A 12551-nucleotide genomic window follows, 5' to 3' on the forward strand; every position below is an offset into this window, starting at 1 on the left:
ATTCAAAAGTGAATATGGCCTATGCATATTAAAAAATTCAAAACAGCAAATACTGGAGAGATACTTGTTGCATATAAAGATACATATGCATCATTATTAACCTCAATATAAAAAGCAAATCATCACAATATTTTAAAATGTTATTTGAAAAATGTTTTCCCAAAGAAAGTATACTATTTACTGCTGTTTTAAAAACTGCTTTTAATAAAATTTTTTTGTGAGTCTAAATAGCTAAGGAGGGATTGATAACTTATCATTACCCTTAATGAATACTTGTTTTATTGGTGACTGGAAATATTTCTATTGTATTTCTGTGTATATTTTTAATAAATTTTTTTGGCCTTTTATGAAAACAAATCTTATTAAATTTGAAACATTTTGTATTTTTTTTCAGAAACAGTTTTATAGTTTTTAGGATTTTTATTTTAAAAATCTGTCAGTTACATGTTCCAATTCAAAATGTCATCTACATTCTCCTTATGGTTTAGTGTGAGCAATGAAGAGGACTTTTGGTGAATTAATTAAATTTCATTAATTTAAAATGAAATTAAAACACTCAAAATTAAAAAGTACTTTACAAGGAAAAAGAACTGGACTGGCATCCCTATTATCTTTTAATGGAACTTTTCATACTTGCAATTATGAGTATAGAGAAAAATTAATATTTAAGCGAGAGACACAAACTAAAAATCTAGCTGCCTTCTCAGTGCCCTAGAGGGGTAAGTAGACTGGTGCTTTCATACGCTCGGCTGCCATAACCATCACCATCACCATCACCACCAGCACCATCACCATCCTCAATGGCCCTACTTTTAGAACGTCTCACATTTTCTCTTCACGTTATTTATTAGCTCTTCACCAAAATAAGAAAACAAAAAAAATGGGAGTCCAAATCAATGCACGGATGATGTCAAGGGTGCGAATTTAGGGTCCACTGAGCTGGTAAATATGATCTGAGACATGCAAGCAATCGTGTAGCCATTCCTTTCCCTCCCCCATGTTTACAAAAAAACCTAAAACCCAATGTTCAAAAAAAAAAAAGAAAGAAAAAGAAAACCCTCACCTGCACTTGATTCTATTGTCAACTTGCTGTTAACAATTTTTGCTTTAATATATGAATTACATTAATACCTCACATTACATAGATGAAGCCAAATTACACTAACTTCGTTGTTTACACCTCAAATCTTACTCCCAGTACACATTCCAATAAATTTATTCTGTAAAAACAATACATTTTTTTGTTTTTGATTTTTTTTTTTTACAGTAAACTTTTCAACTACAAACCTTGAATACGCGAAAGATGTTCCAAGGACAAGCATAACAGGATTGATAAAACCCAAACTGACTAAATGTGTTCTCACAATAGAAGCTGGCATAAAAATAAATAAAATTCTCTATTATCACAATAGCAACAATAATGTACACATAATAATGGTTTGTGGATGAATATCGACTATTCTAATTCTAGTTCCAAAAGAAAACAATGGTTCATTTAAAAGTCAATGCAGTGTCTGGTTTCCCATAGGGCTACTGCTGATTCCAGCTTCAAAATGTAAATTATCCACCTTGAGTGATTAGCTCAAATTGTACTGGCAGTGGGGAAAAAAATAAATCATTGCCTTTATTTCGGAATAACACAAAAGACTCACTAACTTCACATATAAAAACTGAGTTTGTGTACGTAACTATGAGTTTTGAGAAGTATAAGCTGTCGACTAGCTATTTCTAATACGGAATAGATATTTTACAGTATGATTAAACTTTACACATGGCCTCAAAACTGAAGGACGATTTTAATTTCATCTTCAATATGCCAACATTATGTGTTTAGGAACTGGTTCCTGGGTTCTGTCACAGAGGAAATCCCTTAAGCATTATGTTGAGTGGTCATTTTTTAAAAATGCTACTTTATATTTAATGGAGTGTCTGGTGATAGTGGAGTAAAGGCAGGAGAATGATGAACGTAACTGCCTTGATAAAAGGATCCTAGACATGTATAAGTTTGTGCAAAAATCTTGATAATCCTTAGTGGTTAAGGGCAACTTCATGCAACCAAATAACATGAAATTAAATCAATAACCTTAAAAAAAGGCTAAAATGTCTTTTTTTTCCCCCAAACACAACAGAGAGGAATGTGAATAATGTACATACAAACTGGGGTTCTGTCAATGACAACAAGGAATATGTGTTGGTTCATATCAAATCCAAGATTATTAGACAACCAAATGTATAACCTTCTTGTGGTTTCTCTTAATATGCAGCATTCATTATGGTAGTTAGGTCTGTAAAAAAAAGAAAGAAAACAAGCCTTTAGATGATTTAGGATATTAACAATAAAAACTATCCATACCTATAAAGTATATAATAAGTGGGATTTTCTGAGATTTTAATCTGTCTTGTAGCATTAACAATACTCAGCAAGAACAGCACGTGAGGCTTTGCTTGATACCTATCAGTTCAAAAAGCTAAAGGAGGTGCTAGGGCATCTTTAGTGTTCCATCAAAAAAAAAGGAAACAAAACAATAAACTTTGTCTACTGTCTGGCAGGGACAGAGTGCAGTAGTGTGCACTTGTACAGCTCAGGACAATGTGTATTGCTGGGATAAAGTCAATGGAGAAATTGAGATAATCCATCTTTGGGAGGACTGTGATGTCAGAAAGAAAGGTAAGCTGCTTCAAATTTAAAAAGCACTTGCGATGTATGCAAATTATTCTGTATAATATTTATAACTTAATTACTTGGGACATATGGCTCGAAGAAATACAAGATTTAACAAAATCAAGATGTATGAAAAGAAAGGAAGTCTATATTTCTTTTAAAATTTAGATGGCATCTGTGTGACAAAATATTTCCGTTTCCGAAAAGAATTCTGTTTCAATCTGGTCCTACTTTAAATTGTATCCAGTTACATTTCCTCAGAGGGATGCTGTTTTTGTTTTCTTCATCATTAACCCAAATACATTACTCCCCCCACCCCCATGCTCTCAAGGGATGAATGAAAGAGCGAACTCAGGCCCCATTCTTTTTTCCTAAAACAGCTTTCTTCCATTCTTTCCTTTGCTAAGTGAAAGGACTTGCTTGTGAGCTCATGAGTGCTCGTGCGTGGATATGGTCTCACATACATAGTCCAAATCTGCAGCACACATTATACAGGACCTTCCAATAGGAAAAGTTACTAAACCTCAAGATGGCAGAAATACATTTCTTTTACAGCCTGCTCTGTTCCTACCAGAATGAGAAAGTCAATTAAAAAAATAATAATAAAAATCACATTTAAAATCTGTGAACCTGCAAAATGCAGTGACTAGTGACTCCTAATTATTTATTAACACATAAAAATACAAGACAGGATTATAGTCACAGACTTTGGGGGATTTTTCCTCACTTGTGAAGGAGGAAGACACCCATTTAGAGCAATGAAAAATTGTTAACCAAAGAAATTTGTTTAACGATGTCTTTTTATTAATATCAATGTGAACGGCAATAAAATCTGTGTGTACATTGGCAGAACATTCATAGTAACAACTACTCAAACTGTATCGAAGAACATTTCTGGGACAGATGGTCCCACAGCAGCCTCAGAATATAATTAATGCTCCAAACAAGGTGAAGGTGGTACCAGAACATGACCACAACTCTAAGGACATGGGGTCTTTTTTTTGGGTCTTTCAACAAGGTACTGTCAAATGGGTGCTTATAAAAAGTGAATTATAGATCACTTGTCGTACCATCATCACTCTATTTGCGTCTCTGCATCAAAAACTACCTTGCTAGTTCATAATGGTACATATCCTGGACATGGTGCTCGGAGCACGCGCTAGCCTGGAAGTCTCCTCCAAGGAAGCAGCCAGAAGTGGCGCCTTCTGCGCTGGTGGCCTGGTGGCCGTGCTCCGGGCCTGCCGCCTTCCATCAGATAATGGCGGACTCATGCAAGCACATTCCCCCCTGAGGCACAGGAAGAGGCTGTGGGTGCACGCAGAGCTGAAGGATACCCAGAACACAGCAGAAGTTATGAGACAGAAGTCACAGGATCTTTTCATGGAGCACCATTGTCACTTGACAAAATGATGACAGATAAACTATGGTTATTCAAACGCTTTCTCAAAAATAAGCGAAACGAGCCTGTTACCATCAAGGAGGACAACTGGTAGCATTTGTTGTCAATGACAAAGTTTGAGCTTTTAAGTGAAACTTAGAATTCTGGAAAACTTAATCCTCCACGATCTAAACTTCCCAATAAGGACTTTTCTGACACAATATACCTGATACGTGAAAATGTGATTAAAAATACTTGATAATGAAATACCTGGAAGACCCAAATTACTCATGGAACCCATATTTTCCAAATGGGTAAAAGTTATTCAAATGGCAGACAGTCCAATGGACTCTATTAACAGAATACACAAAGTTCAGAGTTCACACTGCAACTAACCCTTTAGAAACGACCACTTACACAGAGCTAGTGTAGTATCAAAGAACATTCGCGATGATCTGAAGAAACTATTAAAATACTTGTATCTCCACTTTCCAACTACATATCTATGTGAGGCCACATTTTCTTCGCACCCCTCAACTAAACAACATATCGCCAGAAACTGAACACAGAAGCAGACAGGAGAGAACCCTGATGTCTTCTATTAAGCCAGACATTAAAGAAATTTTTTAAAATGCAAAACATTATGGGGTGCCTGGCTCACTTTCAGTAGAGTGTGTGACTCTTTGATCTCAGGGTCATGAGCTCGAGCCCCATGCTGGGTGTAGAGGTTGCTAAAAAATAAATGAAAACTTAAAAAAAAAAAAAAAAGTAAAGCAATGTCATTTTTCTCAAAACAAAGCATTTTTGGAAAAATGTAGTTATTTTGTATAAAAATGTGTTATGTAAATGAATACTGTTTTACAACAAATTAATAAATATCTTAAAGTTAGTTTTTATTCCTAATTAAATAAATATCCACAGGTGTCACAAAAGCTCTTTGGGGCCCTCAATAAGTTATAAGAGTATTAAAGGGGTGCTGAGACTAAAAAGTTTGATGAACCACACTGGCTTAGAAGATACAAGAGTACATGGTTAGAAGTGAGGCTGGACAGATAAACTGGGATCAGAGTATGAAGGCCACTGCATGCTGAAGTAAGGAGCCTGGACTTGATCTTGAGGGCAATGGGGAGACATAAGGACGTAGCCCCATACTACAGAAAGAAAATAGGTCAGCCTCGGAAGAATAAAAGCATGGACACTGCTTAGCAGTTATAGCGAACCCAGTGGCTGTCCTCCCAGTATTTCTTCTATCCTCTGCTCCTCCCTGCTATTATCTGTGGCCTTGTGGTTTGGGGACTTGACTCCAGCTCCAGGACCACTGACTGGTCCAAGCCAGTTTTAATCTCTTTGTTATCAGTGGTTGGTTCAGGGATGGGCAACTCTCTGACGCTGTCTCCAGGGATCCCTGCCTCCTACTAGTCATAACATTGTGTAATGCCCTCCCCTTGAGTGTGGGCTGGACCTTGTGACTTGCTTCTATTGATCGGATGAGGAAAAAGTGATGGGAATGTCACTTCTGAGATTAGATTATGAAGGACTGGCTTCCGTCTTGCTAGCGCACGCGCGCGCTCCCCCCCCCCCCCCCCTCTCTCTCTCTCTCGCTGAGGAAGACAGCTGCCATGGTGGAGAGGCTCACGTGTCAAGGAACCTAAGGGGCCTCTGGCCAAAGTTAGTGAGGAACTAAATCCTGCCAACAACTATTAAGTGAGCTTGGAAGAGGACCAACACCCAGCTGAGCTTCAAAATGATTTGAGCCCCTGCTAACACCTTAATAGCAGCTTTGGAGAGAACCAGAGATGGAGGACTCCACAAGTTATGCCTGTCTGGATTCCTGATCCAAGGAAAATGCCAGATAATAAATGCTGTTTAAAGCCACTATGTCTTGAGGTAATTTGTTACATGGCAATAAACAATACAGCAGGCCCAAGCCAATCAGTGCACAGTATTCCTGTCATAAAGATTAGTAACCCCTACTTCATAGCCCCATGAATCAAGACGGGAAGCTCCAAGTGTTCTGAAGCCTGCCCTTTTCTGCCTCATGCTTTGAACTGTCAGGAATGAGGATGTTGTTAGAGAGCCTCTGGAAGTCAAGGGGGCCCCAGAACTCTGTGGGTTTCTTTCTCATAAGAACGTCTTCTCTCCTTCCCTCACCAATACTCACAACCTCAACCCATCTGCCTCGAAATTATCAAGCCTTTTATCCTTATGGCCTTATACTGACTGAAGTTACCACAGACCGGCTCCTGAGCATCTGTCACCTTCTAGATTCTCACCTCCAGTCAGCTTTGTCCATGTGAGCTTATGACTTCATCTCTTAAACTCTCCTACCCCCACCTAGATTCCTTGATCCTTCAACTAGGCCCCTAGGAAATCACAGTCAGCCACTAGCAAATCTCCCATATTCCCAACCTGCATTTCTTGGATATTCTGCCCCCTAACTTATTCTAACGGAAACCCGGTTCTCCCTGGGGATTGTGCTGCTGCTTCTCCTGCAGCCCTCACCTCACATGGTAGCTCTTTGCTCTGCCACGGCTCTTGTACTGCCAGTCCGGAGGTGGGGAAGCTGTCCTTCCTGATCGCCACCTGTTTGTAAGCTGTTCCTCCTTTCTCCTGTGCTCTCCCCTGACCACCCAATCCTCCCAGCTTTGAACCTCCAGACTGTGACCTGCCACCTCTCCTGCCTGCAGTCACCTCCAGACCCTGTGGGTTACTCCTTACTCCTTGAAGAGTTCAGCTCTGTCCCACTGTCATTCAACATCATAACCACTGGGAAGTCTGTCCATGTAGACTGTCCTTCCAAAACTCTGACCTCTCCGTGCCTTGATTTTCTCTCCTCCAGAGATCTTGTCCTCCACCCCACCTCAGTCACTCATCCCCCACGGCTAGTTCTTAGGCAAGTGATTCTCAACCCCTGGGAGTACAGGAGTCCCCTACTGATCTGCGGTTTCACTGTCTTTGGTCAACTGTGATCGGGAAGCGGACGATCTTCCTTCTGACCTTTCCATCAGAAGGTCAACAACAGCCTATGTCACAGGGGCTATGTTACTCCCCTCACTTCATCTCATCCTGTAGGCATTCTGTCATCTCCCTTCCTCAATCACAGCAAGAAGGGTGAGTACTGCGCAGTAAGGTATTTTGAGAGAGGTCACTTTCAGTTTACTTGTATTATAGAATATTGTTACAGTTGTTCTATTTTATTATGAGCTATTGTTGTTAACCTCTTACTGTGCCTAACTTATACATTAAACTTTATCATAGCTACGTACATATAGGTAAAAATAGAGTAAATATGGGGTTCGTACTGCCCACGGTTTCAGGCATCCACTGGGGGTCTGCGAATGTATCTCCTGCAGATAAGGGGGTACAACTGTATTTGCAAACATGGTTTTAAGTCACTGTTTTGGGGGGCGAAATTATGGAAGCATTTTCGGTTGTCCTAAGAACTTGGGGGTTGTCTGGAACTGTGCCATGAACGGTACTCACCCAGTGAAATGTCCCACTCAAGTTCCAGCACCATCTGCAGGTCAGCAGCAACCACCACAACTCTTCCATAATCTGATTAAACATCGCACTCTTCCATCACCACTTGTCTCCAGCTCTCTCTCTCTTTAGCTAGGACGCCACCTCCAATAATTCTTTGATACTCAAAATCCTTTGACTCACTCCCTTCCTCATGCCTTTTTTTCCCCTTCCAAATATATTCTGGGTTCAATGATCCATCACTGTAACTGCTCCCTTCCTTGCACAAAATCCATTTCCTGCCTCTACCCCCCTTCACTCTACTCTAAGCAAACCCCAACTCCAGGTACACTCAATTCTCTGCCTTTCTGTGGTTGCACGGTTGCATACGCCTGGAGAGGATCACACACCCATCCCGACGACTGTTCTCACTTTAAATCATGACCACTAACCTCAAGTGAGCCCTCACTGCTGCCTGGCAATTCCACTTCATTCCCCAAGTCTACTCACTCTTCTCTTCTTCTAAGTGACTACTTTGTCCCATTCCCTCTCTCTCGAAACTTCCAACACTTCTTCCCGTTATCACTCTCAAATGCTGACCTCGCTTCCTAAGAAAACTGAAGCAATCAGATGAGAACTTTTACAAAGTCTCACCCTAAGTACCCACTTACCTGTCTTCCCTCCCACTTCAGCGGGTGAACCAAGGTAACCCCTCCAGATGTGCCCTATATCTTATGCCTCCTTGTCTTCTGAAGAGCACTGCTTTGGCAATTCTCTCCTACATTATCATTTTGTGATCATTCCTCAAGTGAATCATTCTTACCAGGACATGGGCTGCAAATTCTCCCATCAAGAAAAAAAGCCCCTCTTGACTTTCTACCTTGGACCATGACTATTAAGTATTTTAAAAGAAGTTTAAGATTAGTCTACTAGCCCTACAAGGCATCAGGACTCATTATACAGCTATTATAACTAAGAAAAGTACGGTACTGACCAAAGGAACATAAAAGAACCCAGAGAGCGAGACATGGCTATGACACACGACACTGCAGGTCAGAGAGGAAACGAGGGACAATTTAATAAATGGTGCCAGTTCCCATGGTTATGCTGTGGGGAAAAAAGGCAACAGTCCTACCTCATATTACACCCCAAAATTAATTCCAGATGGATTAAACACTAAAATGTTCAAAACAAAACTTTACAAATGTAAAAGGAAATATAGGACCGTGTCTTTCCAATCTTGGGAAAGGGACAGGTTTCTTTCTTTTTTTTTTTTTTTTTAAGATTTTATTTATTTATTTGACAGAGAGAGACAGCCAGCGAGAGAGGGAACACAAGCAGGGGGAGTGGGAGAGGAAGAAGAAGTCTCCCAGTGGAGGAGCCTGATGTGGGACTCGATCCCAGAATGCTGGGATCACGCCCTGAGCCGAAGGCAGACACTTGACGACTGCGCCACCCAGGTGCCCCAAGGGACAGGTTTCTTAAACAAGACAGAAGAATGCTAACCATAACAGAAATTTGAGACAGTTGATTATAGTAGAGAAAGTCTGTTCACCGAAAGGTATCATAAAAAAATCAGACAAGCTACAAATGTGGAGAAGATATGTACAATGCGCACGACCAACCATACTAGTTAGAATCCAGAATATGTGAAGGAGTCCTACAAATCAGTACCCAAAAATAACCCAATAGGAGAATGGGCAAAATACAAAATCAAGAAGATGCCCAGAAGAAAAAAGGGTAGTAGATAAACATGTGAAAAGAAGCTCAACCGCACTATAAATCAGAGAACTGCAAATTAAGACTATAATTTACCCTTGTGATTACAGGCAAAAAGTCTGACAATGACACATCAGTCACAGGAAACCCATACACTGATGGTGGGAGTGTGAACTGGCCCGATCCTTAGGGATGGACTTCGGCATTCTCTTACAAAGTTGAAAACCGTGAGCTCCTGAGCCAGCATGGCCAGTTCTCACGTATATCCCCTAAAGAACCTCTTGCGCATGTGCACGAGGAGGCAAACAGGAGGGTGTTCACAGCAATGCAGTTCGTAATTGCAAAAAGCTGGAAACAACCAACATGCCCATCAGGAGGAGACTGAATCAAGTGTGGTGTATTCATAGGGCTGAGTCTTACACAGCAGTGGAGAGTTAACAAGCTACTCTGTGCACAACCGTGTGAGGGACTCCTCGAAGCATATTAGAAAGTGAATGTCACTGTTGTTTGAAAAGCTCAAAAATGAACAAAATTAAACAATATATTATTTAAGTATACCTGTATGTTATATGTGAGCTAAAATTTTGAAAATGAAAGGAAATAATAGAACACTAGTGATTATCTCTGGGTGGGAAAAAGATGGTACAAGGGAAGAATATGTAATTAGATGCAAGTTATTGTTCTGTTTTAGTTTTCAGGTTGAGTGGTAGGGTCACTGGTATTCATTAGAATACTATGTTTATTATATTTATATTACATATGTATCCTTCTGTATATGACAAATATATTATTATAAATGGGTTAAAAATAAAAGGATCTTGGGGCACCTGGGTGGCTCAGTTGTTAAGCATCTGCCTTTGGCTCAGGGCGTGATCCCAGCGTTCTGGGATCGAGCCCCACATCAGGCTCCTCCGCTGGGAGCCTGCTTCTTCCTCTCCCACTCCCCCTGCTTGTGTTCCCTCTCTCGCTGGCTGTCTCTCTGTCAAATAAATAAATAAAATCTTTAAAAAATAAAAATAAAAAAATAAAAGGCTCTGACTTTCAACAGAGTGGGTCTAGAGGGAACATAAATCAACATCATAAAGGCCATATATGAAAAACCCACAGCTAATTAATACCCAATGGCGAAAAACTGAGAGCTCTTCCTCTAAAATCAGGAATAAGACAAAGATGTCCATTCTTGCCATTTTTACTTAATGTACTGATGTCCTGGCCATAGGAATTGGACAAGAAAAGAAAAGGCATCTAAACTGGTAAGGAAAAAGTAAATCTGTCACTATCTGTAGATGACATGATACAACAGATAGAAAACCCTAAAGACCACCGAGAAACTATCTGAATAAATGAATTCAGTAAAGTTGTAAGATACAAAATTAATATACAGAAATCTATTGTTTCTACATACCAATAATAAAGTAGCAGAAAGAGACATTTAGAAAACAGTCCTAATTATAATTGCACCAGAAAGAATAAAAAACCTAGGAAGAAACTTAACCAAGCTCGTGACAGACCTGTACTCTGAAAACAACAAATCACTGATGAAAGAAAGTGAAGATGACATCAATGGAAAGATATTCCATGCTCATGGATTGGAAGAACAAATATTCTCAAAATGTCCATACTACCCAGAGCAATCCACAGATGCAATGCAATCCCTATCAAAATACCAAAGCATTTTTCACAGAACTAGAACAAGTAAATACTAAAATTTGTATGGAACCACAAAAGATCCCAAAAAGCCAAAGCGATCTTGAGAAAGAAGAACAAAGCTGGAGGTATCACCCAAACTTCAAGATATACTACAAAGCTACATTAATCAAAGAGTATGGTACTGGCACAAAAAGAGATATATATTTCAATGGAACAGAACAAAAAGCCCAAAAATCAACCCATACTTACATGGTCAATTAATCTTGACAAAAGAGGCATGAATATACAATAAACGTTGCTGGGAAAACTGAACAGCTAACATGCAAAAGAATGAAAGTGGACCACATTCGTGTCTATACACAAAAATAAACGCAAAATGGATTAAAGACCTAAATGTGAGACCTGAAACCATGAAACCCCTAAAAGAAAACATAAGTAATCATCTTGGACATCAGGCTTATTTAGCAACATTTTTCTAGATGTGTCTCCCTAGGAAAAGGAAACAAAAGCAAAAACAAACTATAGACACTTAATCAAAATAAAAAGCTTTTGTACAGCAAAGGAAACCATCAATAAAATAAGAAGGCAACCTATGATATGGGAGAAGATATCTGCAAATGATATATCTGATAAGGGGTTAGTATCCAATATATATATAGAACTCATACAACTCAATACCAAAAAACCAAATACTCCTATTAAAAAACAGGCAGAAGACCTGAATAGACATTTTCCCAAAGAAGACATCCAGATGGCCAACAGACACATGAAAAGATGCTCAACATCACTCTTCATCAGGGAAATGCACATCAAAACTACCATGAGGTGGGATCTCCCACCTCACACCTATCAGAATGGCTAATATCAAAAGGACAAGAAACAACAGATGTTGGTGAAAATGTGGAGAAAAAGGAACCCTTGTGCACTGTTGGTAGGAATGTAAATTGGTGCAACCCTTGTGGAAAACAGTATGGAGGTTCCTCAAAAAATTAACAGTAGAACTCTCATATGATCCAGTAATTCCACTACTGGGTATTTACCCAAAGAAAATGAAAACACTACTTCAAAAAGATACATGGGGGCGCTTGGGTGGCTCAGTTAAATGGCAAACTCTTTTTTTTTTTTTTAAAGATTTTATTTATTTATTTGACAGAGATAGCCAGCGAGAGAGGGAACACAAGCAGGGGGAGTGGGAGAGGAAGAAGCAGGCTCATAGCGGAGGAGCCTGATGTGGGGCTCGATCCCATAACGCCGGGATCACGCCCTGAGCCGAAGGCAGGCGCTCAACCACTGTGCCACCCAGGCGCCCCTAAATGGCGAACTCTTGATTCTGGCTCAGGTCATGATCTCAGGGTCCTGGGACTAAGCCCCATGTTAGGCTCTGCACTTAGCAGGGAGAGTCTGTTTGAGGATTCTCTCTTGTTCTCTCCTTCTGCACCCCCCACAACCCCCCACTTTCTCTAAAATAAATAAATAAATCTTAAAAAAGAAAGATATATGCACTCTTGGGTATACTGCAGCACTATTTCTAATAGCCAAGTTGTGGAAACAAACTAAGTGTCCATCAATAGATGAACAGATAAAGAAGATACGGTATATATATATATATATATGCAATGGCATACTACTCAGCCATACAAGGAGTGAGATCTTGCCATTTGTGACAACATGGATGCACCTAGT

At 39.8% G+C, this 12551-nt stretch overlaps 2 protein-coding genes across 6 annotated transcripts in view; one reads left to right on the forward strand and one right to left on the reverse strand.

Moving 5' to 3' along the window:
• The window catches only part of TM6SF1 (transmembrane 6 superfamily member 1), a 54404-nt gene that overhangs the window by 25116 nt on the left and 16737 nt on the right, over window positions 1-12551 (forward strand). For 3 of the 5 annotated variants that reach the window (XR_005838092.1, XM_040642863.1, XM_040642865.1), the window contains exon 10: window positions 2551-2668. Coding sequence is in view for 4 of the 5 variants with exons in the window: in XM_040642863.1 (XP_040498797.1) it covers window positions 2551-2668 (118 nt within the window). In the remaining variant the exon portion in view is untranslated. Of the gene's footprint in view, window positions 1-2550; window positions 2669-3512; window positions 4747-12551 lie in introns of those variants that run through there. The other 2 variants (XM_040642866.1, XM_040642864.1) reach the window with 2 other exon arrangements.
• Window positions 1065-12551, reverse strand: part of HDGFL3 (HDGF like 3) — a 73914-nt gene continuing 62427 nt past the window's right edge. The window contains exon 6 of the mRNA XM_040642871.1: window positions 1065-2285. Coding sequence (XP_040498805.1) covers window positions 2280-2285 — 6 coding nt within the window. The 3' untranslated portion in view covers window positions 1065-2279. The remainder of the gene's footprint in view (window positions 2286-12551) is intronic.

Source organism: Ursus maritimus, unplaced genomic scaffold (genome assembly GCF_017311325.1).
Source record: "Ursus maritimus isolate PB19 unplaced genomic scaffold, ASM1731132v1 scaffold_27, whole genome shotgun sequence".
In the NCBI taxonomy this organism is placed as follows: domain Eukaryota; kingdom Metazoa; phylum Chordata; class Mammalia; order Carnivora; family Ursidae; genus Ursus; species Ursus maritimus.